The sequence below is a fragment of the Artibeus jamaicensis genome, unplaced genomic scaffold, assembly GCF_021234435.1.
Source record: "Artibeus jamaicensis isolate MK-2021 breed Jamaican fruit bat unplaced genomic scaffold, CSHL_Jam_final contig_466, whole genome shotgun sequence".
In the NCBI taxonomy this organism is placed as follows: domain Eukaryota; kingdom Metazoa; phylum Chordata; class Mammalia; order Chiroptera; family Phyllostomidae; genus Artibeus; species Artibeus jamaicensis.
In genome coordinates, this window is record NW_026521844.1 from 13,869,373 (window position 1) to 13,896,770 (window position 27,398).

At 36.7% G+C, this 27,398-nt stretch overlaps 1 protein-coding gene across 1 annotated transcript in view; it reads right to left on the minus strand.

Moving 5' to 3' along the window:
* The window catches only part of CPB1 (carboxypeptidase B1), a 44,925-nt gene extending 17,767 nt beyond the window's left edge, over positions 1–27,158 (minus strand). The window contains exons 1-6 of the mRNA XM_037154298.2: positions 27,088–27,158; positions 26,902–26,977; positions 14,149–14,273; positions 1,434–1,533; positions 1,246–1,347; positions 314–415 (exon numbers count right to left, since the gene is read on the minus strand). Of these exons, the coding sequence (XP_037010193.2) occupies positions 314–415; positions 1,246–1,347; positions 1,434–1,533; positions 14,149–14,273; positions 26,902–26,977; positions 27,088–27,158 (576 nt within the window). The remainder of the gene's footprint in view (positions 1–313; positions 416–1,245; positions 1,348–1,433; positions 1,534–14,148; positions 14,274–26,901; positions 26,978–27,087) is intronic.
* Positions 27,159–27,398: the final 240 nt, after the last annotated feature.

A 27,398-nucleotide genomic window follows, 5' to 3' on the forward strand; every position in this document is an offset into this window, starting at 1 on the left:
GAAGTAATGATCCAGTTAGTGGTTTATATGCAATCATTAACTTTTATCCAGCATACTACCAATTGGCCTCTCCACCAAAGGTGAGTGTGAAAGTTCAAGTGAGTGAAATTCAAGTAAATACAATTTTCTGTTTTATTTAAAAATTCTTGCTTTATTAAGTTCTTGTGGTGAAAGTTGAAACTAATATCCAAAAATGGGAACTTAAAATTATAATTTTCTCTTATTATTCTTTTATTATAGCTAACTTATAAGGAATTGATTGAAGTAAAATAATTTCTATTACTCTCTGCCTCAAATCATTCTAGGTACTGACCTCTCTCACAAACCACTGGCAAAATGCTGGGGAAATCCATTCTCTGGCATGGAATCCACAGTCCATGAAAATGGCAGGCTTATTTTCTCCAGGTTTGCCAACCTATTGCAGACAAAAGGAAAACTCAGATTTCATCACATTCAAGGCTTAACATTCACTGTATTTCTGAGCTTTGAACTCAACAGGTGAAACTAGATACCAGCAAGAGATATAACCCATGATTAAGTTAAAATGTAATACTAACATAGTATGTTCTCATTTCGACACACCCACTGTGTTTGAGCTGAAGGCTTGCATAGCTGTTTATTATTTTTGTTAAGCTTGACAAGCTCATATTTTCAGAAGATGCTTGATTAGTCTGCTTAATTGTCATGTGAAGGTTATTCTCAGCTGCTAGGATTAAGAGACATGACCAGGCCTGGATAAGTAATTAGAAGTAATTATGATTGTTGCTAATCTTGTAAGAATTTTCCTTCTCTCCCACTTATTCCTTGTCTTTTTATGTTCTTCATTAGAATTATATGACCTAAATGATGTTAGAGGATGACAGAAACAAATTGTTGATATGCTTTGTAATGTTGTTCGATAGACATGAAGTTTATGAACCTCTTTAGCAAATGTATTTGCAAACTACATCTGAGAGAGGAGTATTTCATCAAGTCAGATGATCATTTACATTGCTTAGAGAAGTGTGGTTAAATATATAGGACATTTATTTTATTGTATTTTTCTTTTTGAATAAATCAACATAATGATTTAAAAATTCACATATGATAAAAGAAGCTGGGGAATCTGATTCCCTGGGGAATATGGATGGGGACAGAATTATAACAATGTTTGGGATGAGCATATCTGTGAAACAAATGTTAATATGTAGAATTCATTGATTTAAAGCCCTCAGATTTGGCAAGGTCACGGTTAAAAGTAATTACCTTGAGGAGATACATAGTGCGTCCTTCAAATGTGGTGCCGATTGTACTCCGAGAGATGAGATTTGGATTCTCACTGGCAACTTGTTGAGTCCAAGCCTCTATCTATCAAATAGAACCATGTGGATTAATGTAATATTCTTGGTTCGACTCCCGAAGGAATGTCTGACTAAATCATGTGTACTTCATACCGTTTCCCAGTTGTTGTACTTCAGGTAACTGTGTCCAGATGCACGGACTTGGCTATCAAACTGAGCCTCCAGCATAGATCTCAGGTTGCTTATCAATACCCTGCAATAAACCAAAATGGGTGCTTCTGTGAACATAAGTGTATTTCTTGATGAATACGTGTGAACACTCAGAGTTGCTGCATTAGTAGATGGTACAATACATTCTCCACAGAATCACTTGTGTTCTGTGACAGTTCCTAAAGTCCTTCAACTTGATCTGATTTTCACAAATAATGAGTACATCACTGAGAAAGATATCGTAGAATGTGAGCAAGGCAGGCTCTTCCTGGGTGGCCTAGGACCCAACACTTGGAAAATGTTTTATTCTGGTACCAGGGGCATTCTAGGTCAGGGCCATGGGATGCCACACAAACGTATGCACTTGAGTGTGCCATTTGTGGTCCTTCCTCAGGACAGTGCTGCTGTTAGTACTAAGTCCCATGTCCCAGGAACCTGCTCAGTCCCACAATCGTCATCTGAGTTCTTTCTCTATGTTTTTGAGAAAAATAACTCGATGGGTGGGAATTCAGAAATATTAACAAGCAGAGGACTTATTAGACAAAAGAATACTGGGCTTAAGACCTAGTTTCTGCTGGCCTGTCTTTCAACTGTTTAAAGTAATCTAAGAATGGTTCTGTAGCAAGGTAATATGAAAATTAGTGATAGAACTTTTGAGGCCTGCTTATTTCTATAAATGATTGTTCAGGTGAAATTTCCTACTATCACAGGCAGGCCTGAGAGTGTGTGTATATGTGCCTTCGTTTCTTTGCTACTTTTAAATGGAAAGTATGTTCTGAAGGAACAAACTTTTATAACCATTAATGTCCTTAATCATAGCACTGTGAATATTATGGGCAGAGGCCAGGTAGCAGAAACTTCTGTTAACCACTGTCAAGCCTTGAAATGTTTTTATCCGACAAGCTGAGCCTTTCAGCCCCACATCAAAAGTCTACCTCTCTTCCGGCTGACCCAAGGGCGTTCTGAAGAAGTATGGCCGAGTCAGCCTCTGAGCCTCCCCCCTTCCTGGTCTCTCCTTCATTTGGTTAACCTGGACATGAACTTATGTCTGTTTATAGAAAATGAAATCAAATAATGCTAACTGATATTTGCTTCCTAGCAAAATGTAAATACTGTCTTAAGGTAGTTTTTTTTTTTTAAAGAAAAGGAGCAGATTTTAAAATTTACCCTGTGGAAAGAAAATTTTCTGATGAGCCATCATTAGTATTTTGTTAGTGCCTTAGTTTCTGTGGCTGCTGTAAGCCATCACAAACAACATGAATTTTTTACTTCACATTTCTGTAGGGGAGAAGTCCAATATAGATCTCTCTGGGCTAAAATTGAGGAATCAGCAGGGCTGAGTTCCTTTCTGGAAGATCTAGGGGAGAGTCTGACCCTCTCCAGCTGCTAGAGGCACAGTCCTTGGGCCTTTGCTCTCTTCTCCATCTTCAAAGCCAGCAACAGTGGCTGAAGTCTTTCTTCCATGGCATCGCTGACCTCTGCTCATGCCTCCCTTTTCCAATTTTAAGGACCTTTGTGTTTACAGTAGACCTATTTGGACAATTCAAATAATGCACCTATTTTAAGTTTGGCTGCTTAGCAACATTAATTCCATCCACAACACTAACACCTCTTTGCCAATTAGCATAATGTGTTCACATGTTCTGGGGATTAGGATGTATAAGTTTTGGAGGGATCATAATTCTGCCTACTATAGTTAGGGACAATGATTATAGTAAGCTCCATAATTATATTCAACGCTACATTACAATGTTAGGGAAGAAGATAGAAGTAGAAGAAATCCTAAATTAGAAATCAAAGATCAGTGTTGTAGTTTTTCCTAACTCATAAGTAGGATTCAGAAAATTAATTTAATCTCTGGGAATTAATTTTATAATTTTTAGAATGAGAGCATTTGATTAACTGGTATTTAATGTTTTTTTCAGTTCTAAGATGCAATGACTTGACTCAAATGCATAGGCCTTGGTAATTTACATGGGTGTTTTCCAAGGTTTACGGAAAAAAAACCCAAAAAAACCTATGGTCAAGTTTGTAGTTAACATTTTCATAAAATTCAGAAAAGTACAGAGAAAACTAACATTTAGAATAGAGAGAGTTTAGGAAATGATTTTCAAATATAAATGAAAATAAATAATACTAGTAAGCAGAAACTTTTAAGAAAGCAATTACATCCCAAGATTATCAAATTAGAAGAACAAATCCTGCCTAACATAAGGATGAACTTCTTTGATCAAATGACAAAACTAAAAATTGAAGAGGAAACAGTAAATGACATCTATTTTCACTTTAACAAGATTTTCTATGGTCAGTGAGCAGGAACTATAGCATCTCAGTTATAAGGTTTCTTAGTGGATGCCCAGAGAAAAGAAGTCATCAGTTAATTGCTCCCAGGTATTCCACAGCCTCAAGACTTTCCCCAGACATTTGTATCTAAGGCCATAACCATGGCAATGATCTCTGACCTATCACAAACCAGCCCTGAGTGGCAGGGGCAGCAGAGCTCTCACAGCACATCTCTGCCCTTTTCCTGCACCCAAGCCCTCGAATGCAAATTATTTAGGAGAATCAGTGACTATGTGGGGGTTGGTGTTCTGTTTGGTACTAAGATGAGATATTCTGTTAGCATTATTACTGTGTTAAATATTAAACATTTTCATCAATAACCAGGACAAAGAAGCATAAAAAAGGTAAATTTAAGATGATGCCTAAGAGTAAAGGTATCCTCCAGTAACTTGCAAAATAGCATCAGAATGAGGTTGAAATGTGGTGCTGACTTTTGCCTGAAGGCAGGAAATTGACCTCAAATGATCTTTCCAGCCCTATGATTGTTTGATTTTATTAGATTTAGGACAAAGTACTACTTTAGCTATATTACAAAATATATTACTAAATAATGAGCTCCTATTCTAGGAGATTAAAACAATGCCTCTTAATGTAATAGCGACCACATTACAGCTCCAAAATACAGAGGCATGTGCACTGTTTTATACTTTTATGTGTTCCTTTTATAGTGCTGTGCAACTTTATTTTTTTAAATGCAGGCAAATAAGATAATGGGGGCTCTCAGCAAAGCAAGGAATACAATGTCTGAGAAGGAGAGACATTACTCAGTTCTCCTTGCCTGATTCCTGATGAAGGAATACTTGCTCAGTCCCTGGACTGTGTACCCATTGCTATAGTGAAGAACACTATTATGTACTCATGCTCTGTGAGGGCACTTTCCTGTGAGAATCTGAAAGATGTAGATAAATGATGTTATAGGCAGTTAGGAATAATAAGTGTCTCCCTGGATTGGATATTGATACCACTGAATTCATAGTCTTTCTGTATCTAAGGGTGCAACATAAGCTTTTAAAAATAGTTATTTTTCTGGGTATATACATTGTGAATTTTGTCCCATGATAATTCAGAATCTGATTAATGTTGCCAAATAATACAAGTATTGGAGAAGAGGGTTGGAATCACTGACATATCTAAAAAGCTATTTTGGTGGAACTTGTGCAGTAGATGGTTCTTATTGTATACAAACACAACTGCAGATTCTTGCCGGCAGGAAATCATCCAAATACAAATTAGTTACCATATGAGGTAATAATGGGCTGCACAGGGACTGCTTACAGCCCAGGCAAGGATATTGCTGGTGTGCTTCTCCAGGATTTCTAGGGACTTATTATTATTTAATATTTAAAAAATTATATGCTACAAATGTGCTCCACAGTGAATACAGAAGCAAAAATTAACAAGATCTCAGCCCTTAGGGAAAGTCCTGTGTTCTAGCTGAGACAACGTTCATACACAATTCCCAAAAAAGTTTACCCACTAAAAATGCATGTACATTTTCTATCTGATACAAGGAGATTGGTGTGACATGAGAAGCCATTTTACTACTTTCTGATATGAGTAGTTTGGACATCATTCAGGTGACTAGGATTAGCTTATGGTCACTGATCTTTTCTTAAACAATTATAAAGAAACTGTCATCTTTTTAAATCTTCCCAAAGGCTCCTACAGGCTAGGAATTTAGAAGTCCTTCCTAGTGTAATAAGAAGAGCAAATTGTCACAAAAACTACTCTTGCATTTTGAAATTTATTCTGTTATATTTTTGTTTTTAAAAGGCAGTCAACTCTTAAGGCTGAATTTTTACTTTCCACAGGCAAAAGCAGATGGCCACGCTATGTGAAACGTGATAATGGGGTTAAACATACACTTTTTGTTGACCTTTTAAAAAATGTATAATCTCCCTCTTTGTATAAATCTAAACCATAGCATCCTTAGCAATAGGAATATCAGTTGCAATTGATTTACATATTGTTGTGTTTTATCTTCACAGCAGTTCTTTGAGAGAGGCATCACATCCTCATTTTATGGAGAAGGAAACATAAGATCAGAAAGGTCAAGTAAATTTTCAAGATCACACCATCAGGAGGTTGCAGAGCCAGGATTTGAATCTGGTCTACTTTTCTCCCCCCTGAAAGTATTATTTAAAACATTCAAAGCATTTTCAAAGCAATGATTTTTTTCCAAATCATTGCATTATGCTGCACCACTTCCCCTGATGGATGTACAGATTTTACAAGGGAAAATTCTGACATATTCAGTAGCATAAATGCTATTCTATATGTTTAAGATATGAAAAATAAATTTTATGTTAAAATTGTGTATATCACATTTTATCAAAATATAATGAAGACTTGAGCTTGTGGTGGAGGATTGTTGGATAAACATTTCAATGTTTAGGACTAGAGTCTGAGACTGTCCCTTTGCTCCATGCTTACCTAACCTCCCTGGAGGAAAAACTCTGCTTGGACTAAGGCCTTATTTTCTCCTTCCTTCTAGGTCAACATGGTTTCTCCCAGTTCTAAGCCTTAGCCTATAACATATTTTTCACTGTAAGATGCACCCCCCAAATTTGGGAGGAAAAGGGGGGTGCATCTTATAGTCTGAATGTAGCTCACCTGGCTTACTGTGGGGGTGGGTGGTGGTGGAGTGGGGTCACGGGAGGCAGGAGCAGGGTCACTGCTGCATTTTCCTCCCAAATTTGGGGGTGGGAATGTGTCTTACAGGCTGCCAAATATAGTAGTCTATTCTCTGCCTAGCAGAGGAGTCTGACCTTTGGCATCTCTGGGCCACATGGGAAGAAGAAAAGCTGTCTTGGGCAGACATTAAATACATTGTGACACATAATCACAAAAATATCTCATGTTTGAAGTGAATTTACAATTTTGTGTTGGGCCACATTCATACCATCCTGGGCCACATGAGGCCCGCAGGTCATGGTTGGACACCTCTGGTAGAGCATGACTGGTTCGTATCACTGTATGGCTAATTCCTGTCCATCTTTCAGTGCTCATCTGAAGCCTGATTTCTTAGGGTGGCCATTTAAATTTTTGTTGTTGTTGTTTAGGTATCATCAGTTAATAAACTTTTATAGATTTCAGGTGTATAATTCTATAATACATCACCTGTATATTGTATTGCATATTGTACATTGTGTGTTCACCACCCCAAGTCAAGTCTCCATCATAATTTATCCCCTCTTTACCCTTTTCTACCTCTCCCAACACCCATTTCCATCTGGTAATCACCATACTGTTGTCTGTGTCTAGGAGGTTTATTTTCTTTCCTTATTCTCTTTACTTTTTTACCAAGCCTCTTTTCCCCTCTGACAGCTGTCAGTCTGTTCTCTGTATTTATTAGTGTGTTTCTATTTAGTTAGTTTATTTTGTTCATTAGATTCCACATATGAGTAAAATCATGTGGTATTCATCTTTTTCAGACTGCTTTATTTTACTTATCGTAATACTCTCCAGGTCCATCCATGCTGTCAAAAAAGGGTAAGATTTCCTCCTTTTTGATAGCTAAGTAGTATTCCATTGTATAAATGTACCCCTGCCTTTTTATCTACTCATCTACTGATGGGCACTTGGGCTGCTTTCAGATCTTGGCTATTGTAAATAATGCTGCAATGAACATAGGGGTGCATATATGATTTTGAATCAGTGTCTCAGGCTCCTTTGGATGTATTCCCAGAAGTGGGATTGCTGGGTCAAAAGGCAGTTCCATTTTTCATTTTTTGAGGTATCGCCATACTCTTTCCACAGTGGCTACACCAGTCTGCACCAAGGGTACACCAGGAGTGCACAAGGGTTCTCTTTTCTCCACATCCTCGCCAATACTTGTTTGTTGATTTATTGATGATAGCCATTATCACAGGTATGAGGTGATATCTCATTGTAGATTTAATTTGCATTTCTTTGATGATTAATGACCTTGAGCATATGTCTATAGGCCATCTGTATGTCTTCTTTGGAGAAGTGTCTATTCAAATCTTTGGCCTCATTTTTAATTGTTTTTTTTTTTTTTTTGATGTTGAGTCGTGTAAGTTCTTTATAAATTTTGGAAATTAACCACTCACCAGATATATCTTTGGAGAATATGTTCTCCTATTCAGTGGGTTGTTTTTCAATTTGTTGATGGTTTTCTTTGCGGTGCAAAACTTTTTAGTTTGATATAGTTTCATTGTTTATTTCTTTTGTTTCCCTTGCTCAAGGTGATATATCAGAAAAAATATTGCTATGAGCAAAGTTCAAGATTTTACTGTCTATGTCTTCTTCTAGAAGTTTTAAGATTTTGACTCTGACATTTAAACCTTTAATCCATTTTGACTTTATTCTTGTATATGGTGTAAGAAGGTGGCTTAGATTAATTTTTTAAAAAAATCTGTCTTATTTTCCCAACACCATTGATTGAATAGACTATCTTTATCCTATTATATGTTTTTGCCTACTTTGTTAAATATTAATTGACCATAAAAGAGTGGGTTTATTTCTGGGCTCTCTATCTTGTTCTGTTGATCAATATGTTTGTTTGTATCCAATAGCATGCTATTTTGATTTCTGTGGTCTTATAGTATAGTTTGATATTAGATACCATGATTCCTCCAACTGTTCTTCTTTCTCAAGATTGCTGTGGCTATTCCAGGTCTTTTGTGGTTTCATGTACATTTTTGGAGTATTTATTCTAGTTCTGTGAAATACATCATTGGTATCTTGATAGGAGTTGCATCAAATTTATAGATTGCTTTGACAGTATGGACATTTAAATGATGTTAATTCTTCTTATTCATGAAAAAGCATATACTTCCACCTATTTGTATCTTCTTCAATTTCTTTCTTCAATGTCTTATAATATTCTGAGTACGGGTCTTTTATATCATAGTTGAATTTATTCCTAGATGTAAATGGGATTGTTTTTTTTTAGTTTTGCTTTTTGATAGTTAATTATTGGTGTATAAAAATGCAACTGATTTCTGAATACTTATTTTGTATCTGCTACATTATTGAATTTATTTATCAGGTCTAGTAGTTTTTTTGGTTGAATCTTTAGAATTGTCTATATATACCATTGTGTCATCTGCAAATAATGACAGCTTTATGTCTTCCTTTCCAATTTGGATGCCTTTTATTTCTTTTTCTTATCTGATTGGTGTGACTAGGACTTCCAGTACTGTGTTGAATAAGAGTGGTGAAAGCAGACATTCCTGTCTTGTTCCTGATTTTAAAAGAAACACTTTTAGTTTTTGCCCATTGAGTATGTGGGTTTGTCACATAACATTTTTATTACATTATTTTCTCTCTGTTTCCACTTTGCTGAGAGTTTTTATTTCAAATGGGAGTTGGATTTTATAAATTGATATTTCTGCACCTTTTGATATGATCATGGGGTTTTTATCCTTCATTTTATTTATTTAGTGTATTGCTTATTCATTTGCAGATGTTGTACTAAACTTGCATCTCTGGAATAAATCCCACTTAATCATAAGGTATCATCTATTTTCCTCTGGTTTACTAATATTATGTTGAGGATTTCAGCATCTACATTCACTAGGGATATTGGCCTATAATTTTCCTTTTTGGTAGTGTCTTCATCTGTTTATGGAATTAGGATATGGGTGGCCTCCTAATATGAGCTTTGGAGTCTTCCAACTTCTTGAATTTTTTGGAATAGTTTGAGAAGGAGAGGCATTAGTTTTCTTAGAATGTTTGGTATAATTCAATTGTGAAGCCATCCAGTCCAGAACATTTGTTTGTTGGAAGTTTTTTTTTTAGATTGTATTACTACTTCAGTTTCATTTGTTCTAACCTGTCTATTCATATTTCTGATTCTTCCTTACTCAGGTTTGGAAAATTGTATGTTTATAAGAGTTTTATCCATTTTGTCTGGATTTTCCAATTTGTTGGCATACAGTTGTTTGCAATGTGTCTTAAAATTCTTTGTATTTCTTTGGTGATGGTTGTTATTCTCCTCTTTTATACCAGATTTTATTTGTTTGGTCCTCTCTTTTTCTTAATGAATATGGTTAAAGGTTTGTATTGCTCTTATCTTTTGTATTGTTTTACTTTAGACTCTATTTTGTTTATTTCTGCTCTGATCTTTACTATTTCCTTTCTTATGTTCACTTTGGATTTTGTTTATTGTTTTTTTCAGTTCCTTTAGTGTAAAGTTAGATCGTTTGTTTGAGATTTTTCTTGTGTTTTTTTTGAGCTAGGCCTGTAATGCTATGAATTTCTCTCTTAAGAGTGCTTTGGCTGTGTCCAATATATTTGGGTTGTTGTGTTCTTATTTTCATTTTTTTCAACATCTCTTTTGATTTCTTGCTTGATCTTATTATGAACATATGAGTTGTTTAATAATGTGTTATTTAGCCTTCATGCCTTCATGCCTTTTTGTTTTCTTCAGGTTTTTTTTTTGTGGGATAATTTGCAACTTCATACCAGTATGATCAGAGAAGATGTTGGATATGATTTCAACCTCCTTAAATTTATTGATACTCATTTTGTGTCCTAACATGTGGTTTACTCTAGAAAATGTTTCATGTGCACTTTAAAAGAATATGTGTTCTGCTGCTTTGAGGTGAAATGGTTAGAAGATAATCAATTGAATCCATCTAATCTAGTGTATCATTTAAAGCTGCTGTTTCCTCATTGATTTTATGTCTGGGAGATCTGTCGATTTATGTCAAAGATTGTGAAAATCCCTACTATTAGTATATTGCTGTTGATCTGTTCTTTTATATTCATGAAGATTTGCTTTATATATTTAGATACTCCAGTGCTGGGTCCATAAATTGTTTACAAGGACTATATCCTCTTGTTAGATTGATCCTTTTATCATTATATAGTGTCCTTTTTTTGTCTTTTACTACAGCCTTTGTTTTAAAATCTATTTTGTTAGAATAAGTATTGCTACCTCAGCTTTTTTCACTTTTATTTGCATAAAATATCATTTTTCCATCTATGTATTTCTAGTCTATGTGTATTTTTTATTTTGAGGTGTTTCTCTTGTAGACAGTACATATATGGGTCTTCTTATACTTCAGCCATCCTATGTCTTCTGATTGTAGCATTTAAGCCATTTACATTTAAAGTGATTATTGATAGGTAGGTGTTTATTGTCATTTAATTCCTTATAACTTTTCCCTTTCCTCCTCCTCCTCCTCCTCCTCTTCTTCTTCTTTTTCTTTCCTCCTCCTGCTCTTCCTTTCTTCACCTTCTTTTTCTTCCTCTTACACTTTTTCTTCTTCTTTATCTTCTTGTTCAAGAAGGCACATTAACATTTCTTATAATGCTGGTTTGGTGATAATGAACTCCTTTAGCCTTTTCTTGTCTGGGAAGCTTTTTATTTCTCTTTCAGTTTTAAATGATAGCCTTCCTGGGTAAAGTACTCTTATTTTTACACCCTTGCTTTTTATCACACTGAATATTTCATTCCAGTCCCTTCTGACCTGAAATGTTTCTGCTGAGAAATAAGCTGACAGTCTGATGGGAGATTTTTTGTAGGTAATTAACTGCTTTTCTCTTATTGCACATTGTCTTGTGTTTGTTTCTCTGTATTAGATAGATCTGTTATGACTTCCAGTCTTCACGGTGTGGCCTTATGTAGTGGGTGTCCCGTGGGACCCAGTGGTATAGTTTCTTTGAGCTCCTAAATTGGTCCTCCCGAGTGTCTCTTTTGTGGGTTATGTAGGCCCTCCTTTTTAAATGAAATCTTGATTATATTGGTTGTTTTATGCATGGGTTGACCCTCAGGTTGGAAGTCTATGAGGACTGACCTGTACCTCAGTGTATGAGCTGCTTTGTAGATGCTGACCAGATGAAGCAGAACTCACTGCTGCAGGTTCTGGTCCCTGCTGAGTTCTCTCATTGGATATGCCACTTGTGAAACTAATTGTATCCTGCTCTGATAGTGTCTGAAGCTGGCCACTGGGTGTATTTGTTTTGGGGCCTGTATGGAGGGACTTTTGTGCAAGTCAATGTCAGAGGATGCTGGTGACTGGCCCTGGGCAACCTGTTTGTAGTTACAAAGTGATCCATAGTTTGTGGCTGTCTTTGCATCACCTTCACGTGTGCAGGAAGGACTAAGCTGCACACCAAGGCCAGCTTTTACCAGCACCAGGCCTGGGGACAGATCTGCAAGAGTCCCAAGGCACCTCAAGGTCTGCCTTTGCCTGCCTCTGCCTGTCAGCTCTTGTTAGGCTCCATCACTGCAAGAGCCTCTGGTGATACTCACATTTCATGAGATAGGTTCTTAGTAAATTATCAGGTAGGGGAAAGTGCTCATTTGCATCAGATTGCTACAGATTCAAACATGGTGACAGTGCTGTGTTTAAGGCCACTCAGTTGATGTGCCAGGGTATACTAAGTCTAGCTACCACCCGTATTCGTACAACTTTGTGGTGGGGTGATGTCTCAGGGAGTAATCAGGTTGAAGCTAGCAGAGTTTATCAGGCCCAACCAGATCAAGATTTTGCCTTATAAGGGGAAGGCTCTGTACTGATTAGTCATATGAGGGGAAAATGGCCCCTTTCTTAGAATTACCCAACTTAATCTGTCCCATAGTTTTGTCAGGAACCTGATCTCAGCAGGGCAGGGCCTCTGGGAATCAGGAGGATGGGTCTAATGGATCTGCTGTAAGGGGGAGGTGCCAGTCAGGCTTCGGGGAAGGTAGAGTTGTGGCCCCTACCCCAGAGCCACACAACACACTCACTGGCACCTCTTGAATTGGTCCAGATTTCTACACCGCAGCCCAGACAGCTGACTTCTCTGCAGGGCCCAATCTTTGCAGGGGTGAAACTACAGGGAGTCTAGAGGGTGGAGTTATTGATTTTTTACAGGCTGATGCCATATGGAGGGGAGTGCTCCACACAAAAAAGATGGTGTCTACAGTATGGGAAAGTGACTTAGCACAGGTAACCTGGTGGCTGTCCCTTCAACTCTCTCCCCAGAGCCACAAAACCTAGTCTCTCTTCAGATGACTCTAGTCCACACTGCCCTCACTTCACCTGATCCCAGGTTGAGTGGTTGTGAATGAGATTTTGTGGGTTGGCCCTTTAAGAGGACACCTGTTTTTCTAGTGTACTTTCGTTTCTCCCTGGCAGATGGAATCCTCACTGATTTTCTCAGTCTGATGTTATGTGACCATCTCCTCTTGGCTCTGGTGTTTTGGGCTTTAGAACCTAGCCTGGAGCTGAAACCCCACACTTCTTAGGCATACCTCCTATAGCTAAGATATCCCTCTGGAATCTCAGCCACTGATCATGGGAGGGTGGCCATCCCTTTTTGTGTCTTTGTACTTCCTACTAGTTTCTGTGTGGCTTCTTCTGTGAATCCTTGGTTTAAAAACTCCCCTTCAGCTAGTTTTCAGTTGGTTACTCAGGTTGATTTTCTATATTTTAGCTGTTAATGTCCATTTTTTGTCCTGGGAAGAAGTGACTATAATATCCATCTTCTCTGCCACCATCTTAAATATTAAAAAAAATAAGGGTAACTTTCTAGCCCCCAGACTTAGTCTGTTTTCTTGCAGTTTGAGCTGTCTACTCTTCTTAACATCTATTACACATTATTACAATGTTTATTAATAGTCTGTTTTCCCCAGAAGTGGGAAGGGCCATATCTATTTTTTTGGTACTTGGTATATGTAGGCACTCACTATTTGTTGGGTGAAAAAATGGACAACTGCCTCTACTTAGGAAGACATTCTCACCTCGAAATGCTTAGGGACCAGTGTGCTACTAGGGAGAGGAGGCGTGGTGTGATCAGCTTAGCCAGCTGTATTCTAGGATTTTGGAAAATGACTTCTTTTTTTTAGTCCTTCTTTCCATGTTTCTTTTACCATTAGATATAGTCATGGGGCCTTGGGAGAAAAAGGACAGGAAGACCACTCATTCTGATTCTGGTTGTTCCTTAACCTAAAGGAACATGAATAGCTCTCTCATGGCTCACTATACATCTGGCCGTTCATCTGGAAAGACTTGGTATGATTTGGGACTAAAACTGTATCTTTCTGATAAAAGAGTGCCAGTTTATTTGGCCTGTAGCCTATATATCACCTATAAACCATTAGCAGGTCAGATATTTGACTGAATATTTGGGGTTCAATAATCAAAACCATTTTTATTAAAGCAATAACTAAACACAAAATCTACGAGGCCTGAAGTCCTAATATTAAGATTTTAGGGCCAGCTGTGTCATGATCTATTTGTGGGGCTCTGGGAAAGCCATGGTCTTGGTCTTATTTTTACCTTCCCAGAGTTATTCAGAGGCTCACATGAGAACATACAGGGAAGAGAATATTAGTAGCTATAAGACATAAACTCACTCATGTTGTAGTTCATTTTGCTCGAGAAAGTCTTCCACAGTGGAAATATCATTTGCTTGAACACGGAAGTCAACTGTGCTGTAAGGTTTGATTTGTGTGACAGAATCTGGTTTCCAGAAGTCAATCTGAGTAAGGAATAAGATATATTGTATTGGACACCTATAATGTATTGGGTGAATTATCACTGTCAAGCACATTATTGCTCTACACCATTGAGTCATTTTCAAACTTAAATTATTCATGAAATCTCTTAGAGATATACCCTTTGAGTGAACAAGAATTGGGACCAAGCAGTTAGATGTCAATAAAAATGTTTATACATATATTCATAGCCTTAATTTATTATCAACAAACATGAGGAATGTATAATTATTTCCCAGAATGCTAGTTAATTGCAGTATTTTATAGCTATTTTTTCTATTGATTGATTTTTGGGAGCAGTCACTTATTGGGATAGCAATGATTGTGGTGATGGATAAACATGCTGAATATGTAATGAGACACAAAATTTAAAAAAGAGAAATTGAGATTTTCTTTTTGATTTTGAATGGATTTATTTATGAGGAAACCAGTGTTGTGCATATCACAGTGACGTGTGGACCCAGGAGCATTCCTGACTTGTGGAGGATACTTGAGGGTAGAAAAATGTATCTTTCCACAGTGGCCATCTCGGTTCTCTAGCCAGAAACAAATCACCTTTGAAGATCCAGTAATATATTGACACTTTCATTTGTTCAATTATTTGTCAATTATTATTGAGGACCTACCAGGTGCTAGGCTCTGTGCCTGAGACTAGAAATATAATAGTGAACAAATCAAACGTGTCTTCTGCCCTCAGGGATGATTTAAAGAAAATTATGCCCCAAAATAACAGGATGATGTATTTGACAATTCTATGACTTTCTTTGTGCATGTGTGGTTTCAAATGTTCTTTTTCTAAGGATATGCTGTCTCCTGTAGGTACTGTTTTCCGGTTCCTTCCTTGAGCTGAGTAAAGACCTAAAAACATGAGTGGCCCTGACAGTGGGCCTTTCTCTACCTATGTGTCATGCACGATCCTTGTGTAGATGTGTACGAGTTAGTCTCAAGCTGAAGATGTGACAGGTGGTGATATTTAGGGCCATTGCTTAGAAACTTGGAAGGGAGTTTAGGCAGACTTAGAGGTTGTTTAATAGAAACTGGTCAGGAGAAATGTTAAGATGACTCAATTTTAGGTAAACCTATGGAAAATCCAATGGCATGTATCCTGTCCTAGTATTCTTCAAACATGTTGATGTCTAATGGGTGCTGAGTCATGAATCAGGGTCATAAGGAATGTCAGTGCAATGGAAGGCAGGTGCATGGGGATTACATCAGGAAGGATTCCAGATGAAAAGGTTTGAGTGTGGTTGACACTCAGGTGTTGAAAGGAGAGAGTATTTATGATTTTATGTACCTAGTGAATCAAAGATGAGAGATGAAGATGAGATATTAAAAAGTAATGGAGGAAGGGAGTTTCACGATAGGAGCAGAGTAAGTGGATCTTATACTCACCTCCTTCCAGGGCTAACCTGGAAACACAACTAAATTAAAGAACAATCACCCAGAATAACCGACTAAGAGTGGCTGAAGAGGGTCTTATAACCAAAGATTTACAAAAGAAACCACATAGAGACTGCACTTTCACAACAGCTCACAGGTTATGGTTGAGGTTGAAGTGCCCAGTCAGCCAACTTAAAGGTTGATCCCAGGCACAAAATGGCCAATTGCAATTAAGACTTAATTATAACAAGAGAGCTCACATAACCAACATGAAGGAAATTCCTAGAGCATCCAGCTCAAGAGATCAAGAAGAATGTACCACTGGGTCCCACAGGATACCCACTACATAAGACCACACCATGAAGATTGGGACTCATAACAGATTTATCTAATACACAGAAACAAACACAAGGTAGCAGCCAAAATGGATAGACAAAGAAACAAGTCCCAAATGAAAGAACAGGAGGAATCTGAAATAGAGGCAAACAACTTATCAGATATAGAGTTCAAAGTAATGTTATAGAGCTCAAGGAATGTACTGAGAACTATAACACTATGAAAAAGGACATAGAAACCATGAAAAAGGATGAGTTGGAAATGAAGAATACTATGTCTGACACCAAGAATAAACTGAAAGGAAGAAAAAGTGTGTTGGGTGCGGCAAAGGATCAAATCAGTGATTTGGAAGGCAAGGTAAAAACAAAACAAAACAAAACAAAACCCCGCCCAATCAGAGAAGCCAAAAACAATAACAACAAAAAAATGAGAATAGTTTAAGGGACCTTTAGGGCAACATGAACTGTAACAACATCCATATCCCATGTGTGCAAGAAGAAGCGAGAGAGCAAGGAATCGGAAACCTATATGATGAAATAATGACAGGAAACTCTCCTTACCTAGTGAAAGAAAAAGACACACAAGTCCAGGAAGCACAGAGAGTCCCATACGAGATGAACCCAAAAAGGCTCACAGCAAGACACATCATAATTAAAATGGCAAAGTTTAAAAACAATGTGCAATAAGAGAAAAGCAGTTAATTACCTACAAGGAATCTCCCATCAGACTGTGAGCTTATTTCTCAACAGAAACATTTCAGGTCAGAAGGGACTGGAATGAAATATTCAATGTGATAAAAAGCAAGGGTGTAAAAACAAGAGTACTTTACCCACTTTACCCAGGAAGGCTATCATTTAAAACTGAAAGAGAAATAAAAAGCTTTTCAGGCAAGGAAAAGCTAAAGGGTTTTTTCCCCCACCAAACTGATATTCCAAGAAATATCAAAGGGCCTGATTTAAGCAATAAAAGAAGAAAAAGAAAATAAACTGAGGAACAGAGTTCAAAGAATAAAGCGGCAATAAATACATATCTATTAATAATTACTTTAAATGTAAATAGCTTAAATGCTCCAATCAACAACATAAGGTAGCTGAATGGATAAGAAAACAAGATGCATATATATGCTGTCTACAAGAGACCCACGTCAGAACAAAGATATATACAAGCTAAAAGTAAAGGATGGAAAAGGATATTTCATGCAAATAAAAGTGAAAAAAACTTCTCAGATAGTAATACTTATATTAGACAAAATAGACTTTAAAACAGAGGCTGTAGCAAGGGACAAAGATGGACGCTACATAATGATAAAAGGAGCAATCCAACAAGAGGATATAACTCTGGCAAACATTGGCACACCCAACATAAGAGCCCACAATATGTAAAGCAAATATTCATGGACATAAAGGAAGAGATCAATAGTAATACAATTATAGTATGGGACACACACCTCTTTGTCATTAATGGGTACATGTTCCAGACAGAAAATCAACAAGAAAACATTGGCCTTCAATGACACACTTAGTCATATGGATTTAATTGATATCTTCTGAGCATTTCTTCCCAAAGCAACAGAATACACTTTCTATTCAAGTGCACATGGAACATTTTCTATGGTTGACCATATGATAGGACACAAAGTAAGTCTCAATAAATTAAGAATATTAAAATCATATCAAACATTTTCCCTGACCACAGTGGTATGAAACTAGAAATCAATTCGCCTTCCAAAAACTGAAAAACACACAAAGTCATGGAGGCTAAATAACATGTTAATAAACAATGAATGGGTTAACAATGAAATTAAGAAAAAAAATTAAAAGTTATTTTAAAAGAAATGAAAATAAGAACACAACGACCCAAGATCTATGGAACATAGCTAAAACAGTTCCAAGAGAGAAATTCATGGATTTCTCACAAATAATAAGAGCCTACCTCACAAAACAAGAAAAAGCTCAAATAAACAATCTGACTTTACACTTAAAGGAACTAAAAAAAATGCCCAAATATACAAAGCTCAAAGTGAGTAGAAGGAAGGAAATAACACATATCAGAGCAGAAATAAATTAGAATCTAAAAATACAATACAAAATATCAATGAAATTAAGAGGTGGTTCTTTGACGAAATAAACAAGATTGACAAACCTTTAACCAGATTCATAAGAAACAAAGAGGCAGGACTCAAATAAGTAAAATTAAAAACAAAAGAAGAGAAGTAACAACTGTGACCAAAAGAATACAAAGAATTTTAAGATGTATCACAAACAACTATATGCCAACAAATCGGACAATCAGGAAGAAATAGATAAATTACTAGAAACACATAGTCTTCTAAAACTAAATCAGGAAGAATCAGAGAATCTGAATAGACAAATTACAACAAGTGAAATTGAAGTAGTAATAAATAACACTCCCATCAAAGGAAAGTCTTGGTCCCAATAGCTTCACAGATAAATTTTACTAAACATTCAAAGTAGATCTAATCCTTATTCTTCTCAAACTATTCCAAAAACATTCAAGTGGAAAGAACACTGTGAATCTCATTATTCAAGTCCACCATTACCCTAATTCCAAAACCAGATAAAGACACTACAAAGACAGGACATTACAGGACAATATCCCTGGTGAACATAGATGCTAAAATCCTCAGCAAAATAGTAGCAAATTGGATCCAGCAATATATTCAAGGGATCCTATACCATGATCAATGGGATTTATTTTGAGAATGCAAGATTGGTATAGTATTTGCAAATCAATAAACATGGTATATTATTTAAACAAAATGAAGGATAAAAACCATATGATCATATCAATAGAAAGAGAAACAGCATTTGATAAAATACAGCACCCAGTTATGATAAAAACCCTTAAAGAGGGGCTAGAGGAAACATACCTCAATATAACAATGTCTATATATGGCAAACACAAAGCCAGCATCATACTCAATGATAATAAACATAAAAGTGTTTCCTTTAAGATCAGGAACAAGACAGGGATGTCTGCTTTCACCACTCTTTGTTCAATATAGTACTGGAGGCCTAGTCACAGCAATCAGACAAGAAGAAGAAATAAAAGGTATCCAAATTGGAAAGGAGGAAGTGAAACTGTTACTATTAACAGATAGCATGATACAGTACATAGAAAAATCTGAAGACCATCAAAAACACACCTAATTTATTTTTTGTGTCCAGCTAGTAGCAGGACACAAAATTAATATTCACAAATTGGTTGGTATTTTCATACATTAATACAAATTATCAGAAAAATAAACCAATAAAGCAATTCTGTTTACTATTGCAACCACAACAAAATATAAAGAACCTAGGAATAAACTTAACCAAGGATGTTAAAGATCTCTATTCAGAAAACTATAGGATATTGAAGAAAGTAATTGACACAAATAAGTGGAAGCACATACTACGTTCATGGATTAGAAGAGTTAACATCATCAAAATGTCCATACTACCCAAAGCAACCCATGTATTCAACACAATTTCTACTAAAATACCAATGGCATATTTCACAGATCTAGAAGAAATATTCCAAAAATTTATATGTAACCAAAAAAGACACTCAAAAACCTCAGAAATCGTGAGAAAGAAGAGCAAAGTTGGAGCTTTCACAATACCTGATATCAAACTACACTGCAAGTCCATTGTAATCAAAACAGCCTGGTACTGGCATAAGAATAGGTGTATAGACTAATGGAATGGAACAGAGGGCCCAGAAATCAATCCACGCCTATGTAGTCAATTAATATTTGACAAAGGAGGCAGGCACTTGCAATGGGGTATAGATATAGTCTTTTCAACAAGTGGTAGAAAAATTGGACAGGTATATGTAAAAAAAATGAAACTAGACCATTACACATACATAAGAATAAACTCAAAATGGATAAAATACTTAAATGTAAGTTGCAAAACCATAACAATCCTAGAAGAAAACAAAGGTTGTAAAATTTCAGACATCTCTCATAGCAATATTTTTTGCCCATATGTATTCTAGGGCAAGGAAAATAAAGGAGAAAAGAAATAAATGGGACTGCATCAAACTAAAAAGCTTCTGCACAGCCAAAGAAGCCATCAACAAAATGAAAAGGAAACCCATTTTATGGGAGAACATATTTGCCAATGAGACATATGATAAGGGATTAACTTTCAAAGTTTATAAAGAAACTATGCACCCCAATGTTCATAGCAGCACAATTTACAATAGCCAAGAGCTGGAAGCAACGTGGGTGCCTGTCAGTAAATGAATGGATCAAAAAACTATGGTACATATACACAATGGAATTCTATGACAGCAGAAAGAAAGAAGGAGCTTTTACACCTTTGCAACAGCTTTGATGAAACTGGAAAGCATTATGCTGAGTGAAATAAGCCAGCCAGTGAAAGACAAATACCACATGATCTCACCTTTAACAGGAAGCTAAACAACAAAACAAACAAGCAAGCAAAATAAAAACAATGACACTGAAATAGAGAACAGGGGACAGTGACCAGAGGGGAGAGGGGAGGGAATTTCAGTGGAAAAAGGGGAAGGATTCACAGGAACTAGTATAAAGGACACAGGGACAACAACTAAGGGGGGTGGAAATGGGAGGGAGGTGGGGGGCACAGGGGGGTGGGCTGGGATGAGAGTAAAAGACAGAATACTGTAGTTGAACAGTAATTAAATTAAAAAAAGAAATTATACAACTCAATGCCAAGAAGACAAACAATCCAATTAAAAATGGGCAAAGGGCCTGAATAGACACTGTTCCAAAGAGGACATACAGATGGCCAATAGACATATGAAAAAATGCTCATTGTCGCTAATCATCAGAGATGTGGATTGAAAGCACAATGAGATATCACCTCACACCTGGCAGAATGGCTATCATCAATACATCAACAAACAAGTGCTGACAAAGATATGAAGAAAAGGGAACCCTAGTACACTGTTGGTGGAAATGAAGACTGGTGCAGCCACTGTGGAAAACAGTACTGAGTTTCCTCAAAAAATTAAAAATTTTACTACCTTTTGACCCAGTGGTCCCACTGCTGGGAATATATCCTAAGAATCCAGAAACACCGATTCAAAAGAATATATGAACCCCTATGTTCGGTGTAGCATTATTTACAATAACCAAGATCTGGAAACAGCCCAAGGCCCAAACTCTCATCAATATATGAATGAATAAAACAAGTATGGCACATTTACACAATGAAATACTACACAACCATAAAAATGGAGGAAATCTTATATTTTGCAACAGCATAGATGGTCTGGAGAGTATTATGCCAAGTGAAATAAGCCAGTCAGAGAAAGACAAATACCATATGATCTGCTTTATATGTGGAATCTTATGAACAAAATGATGAACAAAATAGAAACAGAGGCATGGATACATGGAGCAGATTGACAGCTATCAGAGGGAATGAGAGTGACTGGCTGAAAGAAGGTGAAGGGATTAGCCAAAAAACATATACACACGACCTATAGACACAGCAGTGTGGTGATAGCCAAGTAGAAAGGTGGGGGGACCTTGGTAGAGGTAGGTAAAGGGGGTGGAGAAATAGGGACATTTATAGTAGTGTAAAAAATAAAAATAAAGTAAAAAATTTTGAAAAAGGGTAATGGAGGAAGTATAAAGGCATGTTATAAGGAAAACAGAGGGAACAATGGACTGTTAATGAATTCTAGTTAGCTGACATTGTAAAGAGAAGTATGATAAAGAAAAGAATATTATGGTAGAAAGCATATTTTCAAAGTTAACTCAATCTATATTTCTAATAAATACTTGTCATTCTAAGGTGGAACAGGAGAGGGAGGTGTATCTTTATAGACACAGAAGTTTAGAATTGGTAAAGCACATGAAGTCCTCCAAGTATCTGTATCAAGTTGGCTGTGCAGCATCCATACAGGACGTTGGGACCTGTTAGTGTGCTCAGAGGACTCCCCATGGCTGAGATCTGTGTTTCCACGCTTGAAAGCTCTTTCCCCAAGAATTAGAAAAAGCTAAGCTAACAGTTTGTGGTAGGCCAAGTAATAACTCTTTTCAGGAAAGTGCTCAACCATGACCCTGGAAGTGGATGTCTAAGTACTCCAATTCCCTCAGTTCTCAGGTGGGATAATTCTGAAGCATGTGGTCTGCATCTTTTCCTAGAGTTTCTCTGTAGAATTAAGTTCTAGTAATCCTCTAGGGTAAGTGACTTCATAGGGCCCCCTTTGTTGGCTTCTCTGAATCACTCCCCACTTCTCTACCACTTCTCCCTGCATTTCTGAAAAAAATCTTCACCCACAAATCTTTGCTAAGGGTCTTATTTGGAACAACATATATTAAGATATAGCTTGTCACTCAGAACAAAAAATGCATGCATAATATCCTTGGTGATGGTTCTAATGTGATATTGGTTATGTCTAGTACCACTTCAGAATAGCCTAATTATCTTATGGCTAGTATAGTTTTTGTTAGTAAGTTGAAAGTTGCCTTCCCTGATCTAACCTTTTGCCCATTTGTCTTGGCTCTGATAAGTATCCCAGGGAGGTGGGGTAGAAATATATATATATATATATATATATATATATATATATATATATATATATATGATTCTGCAGTAAGAATGATGCTTTAAAAAAAAGGTAGAGAAATCTCATAAACATATTTGACAGAAGAATTGCAGACCTAACTTGAGGTTTCTTAGAATTTCAGCTTGATAGGGAGAAATTGTTCAGCAAACATACCAACATCCAATTCTATGGAGTCCTGCAAGTATGATGAAGACTTATTATACTGAAATTACTCTCCAGTGCTTTTCAGGAGAAATGGAGCCAAAAAATCAGGAGTAACACTATAGTCACATGATCTTTACCAATGCATCAAGTATGGAAATAAATAATAAACTCAAATTATTAGCACAAAGAGATAAATATAAATTTCAATAATTACCAAGGACTTGTGAATGAGATCTATGTCAGAAGTATGGAAATGGCATAAAATATATAACATGAAATGAAGGGAATTGAGTTATATGTTAAGAAGTTAGACAGCTGAAGTCATAAAATTATAATCCAGGAAACTGAGTGATAAAGAACTATAAAGAACATTTGTTGGAAGATAAAAGAATATCTTTAGTAATAACACTGTGGGAATGTCAGCTTAATCAGCTAGCTGGATAATAACTAAAGAGTCCTTCCTAAAACATATCACAAAACTAGTGCAATAGCAAGATAAAGACGAATAATTATCTTAACTTAAATTCTTCTGGAAATAAGATGGGCATATGAAAGAATATTAGTGTTGGGGATCTTCGGTTCCGCACACATTTATGCAAGTTTGTTTCTTCACATTGCATTTGACTATAAATTGAGCATATTACTTATTCTTCATTTATCTTGATGGAATTTTCTTTCTTATTGGAAGAGGAAGTGACTCCTCTTCTAGGCTTGAAATCTCCTAATTCCATGGAAGAATTTACTAGTTTGGTGGGAATTATGAGAACACTGGAAGACTGTAACCAGGTTACTCCAGGCCACAGGTGGCAAATACAAGGCCCAAGGGCCAAATCCGGCCCTCCACCTTGTTTTATTCATTCAGGCACCTTGTGTCTGTCCAGCAGCAGCACTGAGCTCTTGCTTAACTGTTAGGGAGTAGTTACATTTATACAGTCCTGAAATTACATTCAGCCCTGTGAAGGCAACCAAGAGGATGATGTGGCCCCTGGTGAAAATGAGTTTGACACCCCTGCTATAGGCATAAATACACTGGTACCTTAGACAAATAGAGTTTAAAAAGTACAGAGAAAAGAAAATAGGTTTTATGTTAAGTGTCAACAATAAATGAAGAAGTACAACTCTGACTGCAAGGAGATCAAGTCCTTACTGTAGAATTGTAGATAAAAAAGGGGAGGCAGCTAGAGTCCAATTTGGTCACAGATCTGTCTGATACACTTAACTTTTAAAAGGATGTGTTCAAAAGCTGGGAGGAAGGACACATGGTCAAGGATAAATACAAAGACTAGATGCCCTTCTAATGATCTTATCAGGAAGGCTACAGTCCAGAATATGCTGTACTTGCAAGATCACTAAGGAGAATAAAAATCTCTTTTTCAATTATGTTGGAAGTAAAATGAATAAAGAAGTAACATGCAGCTCCACTGCTTAGAGCAAAAGCATGGTGTTTGCAGCTGGAAGAGAGAAAGTAACCTATTTAACTCCTGTTTGGCTCTGTTTTTTCCAAGGCGTTAACACTATCTCTTGTTTCTTCTACCTCTGAGAGATGAAATTAACATAAGTAAATATTTTTTTCACATGTTATAATTTTAGCAGAAATAACTTTCTTTGGAAAGAATACTTTGATGAGTATTCATCGAAGCCCACAGTAGATGAAGAGAGAGGGAACCATACTGGTTGTGTGAATTGCCTTCCAAATCCCAGATGTAATAAACACTTACATAGTTCTTGTTATATACATTCTTTCTAAGTGCTTTACTCACATTAATTCTTTTAAACCTCACAACAACCCTATAAATCAAATACTATTGTTCTCCTCATTCAATTAACTAGAAAGTTGAGACCCAGAGAGGTGTCTGAGATCCAGCTAGCAAGTGGTACAGCCAGGAGTCCAATCCAGGCACTCCGAGTCCAGATTCTCTTTCTCTTGACCACCATAAAATGCTGAATTTTAGGTAACTAAAAACGTACTGCAGATGTGGTTGCCAAACTACTTTCTCAGCAATCTTGGTGGGATCAAAACTTGAAGGGATCACTGAAAAGTAGAACAGGCAAGTTCGGGATTTCATAAAGAGAAAAACAGGTGAATCCAAGAAGCAGGAGCTGCTGGGGCCTGGCGTGGATTCTGGCAAGGCTGAAGAGTAAACTGGAAGCAGATGGATTGTGAATGCTCAGAAAAGGAAGCTGTGATTTCTGGGAGCCAGCACAGTTTAAAGCAAGAATAAGTCAGGCCCAATTAACTTCATCTTATTATTGGAAGAGACTACTAGCCTGAATGCTCATCTGGAAGACACTTGGTCAAAGAAGTTCACCGTGTTTCTGTTTATATTCTTTACAAGTTGAAAAGCAATGTGTTATCTGTAGACAACACCCAGCAACATGGGTAGTTGACAAAAACTATTCAAGAAGAGTTGGTTAGTGAATCACTTTTTCAGTGCTTAACACTGTGTCTGGCACATTGGAGAGTCAAGATAAGTAAGTATTAAATGAATAAACGATGAAGGAGCCTTCTAATTCTGTGCTGACCTCTGAGTTACTTAATGTTTTTCTTTGTAAGTGACAAAGATAAAAGTGGAGAAGGCATGCTTATCCAACTTGCTGGTGAAGCAAAGTTAGGGGGAAGAATTATTACCCCAGATGACTGAATTAATTTTTAAAATGATCTCAACATGCTGAAAACAGGCTATAAAGATAAATTTTAGCAGGGCAAATCTAAAATCTGGCATTTGAGTTTAAATAAAATCATTTGGGCAATTACATAAGGAAGAATATCTTTCTTGAGGGTGATTCATGTGGGAAATAATTACCTAATGGTTTTGATTGACCATAGGTTTACTGTGAGCTAAGAGTATTTAATAGTTATTCAAGATGCTGAAAAGAATCTTGAGCCTCATTAATGAAGGTAGGTAATGATCCTGCACTAGGCATTCATCAGACCACACCTGGAGGTCCATTCTCAGAGCTACATTTGAAAAAAGAAATATAGACAGAATGCTTGAACAGTATCCAGAGGTGACCAGAATGATCAAGTGTCTGTGGACCAGTGCTAACAGAAATGATGGAAGGCCTGGGAAAGATAAATCTTAGAAGACAACATTTGACTGAGTCAGGTCCAATGGGTCAAAGTTAGAGAAGGTAGTTTTCAGCTTCATATAACAATTAGAATGATTTTTAAGGCAACCCCACAACCCTACTATGAAAAGCAGTTTTCTTACTATCCCTAAAAGTACTCAAACAAGTTTTATTAGTGGTAGCAACCAAGTATGCTCTTTCTATGGAGGAAATTCCAGATTTGAGTGGAAGGCTGGAATAGATGACTTTATATTATTTTATCTTTTAATTCTATACTTCTGAATGTTTCACATTATGAAACTACCTACTTTCTTTTCTTCCCTTCCACATCTTGAAAGGTAAAAAAAAACTATAGAAAGAAAACACAGCTGGATAGATAGAAGGCTAGACAAATGTTTAGGAGCTAGTAGATTTTTTTTGGCTTATATATTCATGAAGAAATAGCATTGGCCTAAATGAGCTATTTGTGATCAGCAATAGTGTCTTGCCACATTGCATACGTAATTAAAAATGTCAGTTTCTATCCCATATCCAGTAGAGTTTTAAAAGTAGCATAGAGATTTTGGTTTCGTGAAAGTAAAAAGAAAGAATGAAATCTCTTATGTCTTTTTACCTTCTTTTTCTCCCTCATGTCATATCATGAAGAGGGCCTGAATCAAGGTCATGAAAACTCAAGCTGTTTGATTTGGAATGAAAGAAAATCAAAGAGAACAGATGATACATGAGATGTGGAAATGAATTTCGAGTTGGACAAAAGCCCAGTTTTTCAGTCATGTTGAAGTTGATCATTTTTCTTTTTGCCTTAGAAGGGAAGTAACTGTACATTAGATGTTCTATGACCTTCATGACAGTTCCAACTCATCCAGTTGTCAAGCTCTGTCCACTCTTTAAAAAGTTACCATGGATTTATAATACTTTTGCCCTTACAGCAATCTAATTTAAGCAGAAAAAAAGGTATGTGGCACTAAATATTTTTCAAGTCTTTATTTCTTGCTACAAAAATTCTATAGTTACTATGTCATGTCATTCTTCCTCTAATGGAATCACAGTGCAAACTATCCAAGATTTTAGAGTAAGTGTGAAGCAAACCTATGGTACAGAATTGTTATTTACCTCTTTGGTGCTGGCCAACTCCTGGAGCAAGCTGATGTGATTTTCATCTTCAACTGTGACACGGAACACTTTCTCACTGAATGGTGAAATAGCAGAGGAAGAAGAGAACAATTTAAATTGGATATTGCATTTGTACTTTCGGATTAGCAAGGAAGGACTTGCTCATTTAAGGAGTTGTTTACTTACCCTTCGAAGTGCTCACCAGAAGGGTGAGCAGAAGCTAGGGCCACAGCGGCGAGAACCAAGAGTGCCCACATTGTGCCTCACTAGGTCTTTGGGGTGTGTTTCACCTGCTTTTATAATTCAGGGTGTTCTTTGTTTTATTTTGCTGATTGCAAATAGGCACTGTCGAATTTTGATTAATGGGTTTCCTGGCATTGTTGCCTTGGTAGCTGTGTAAAATCTGAGAGGCTATCTCTCTCCACACCTGTGGAAACAGAGCAAATAATCTCAAAGTCAACCTGTCTAATTTGGATGTCAGACCTTGAATAATCTGG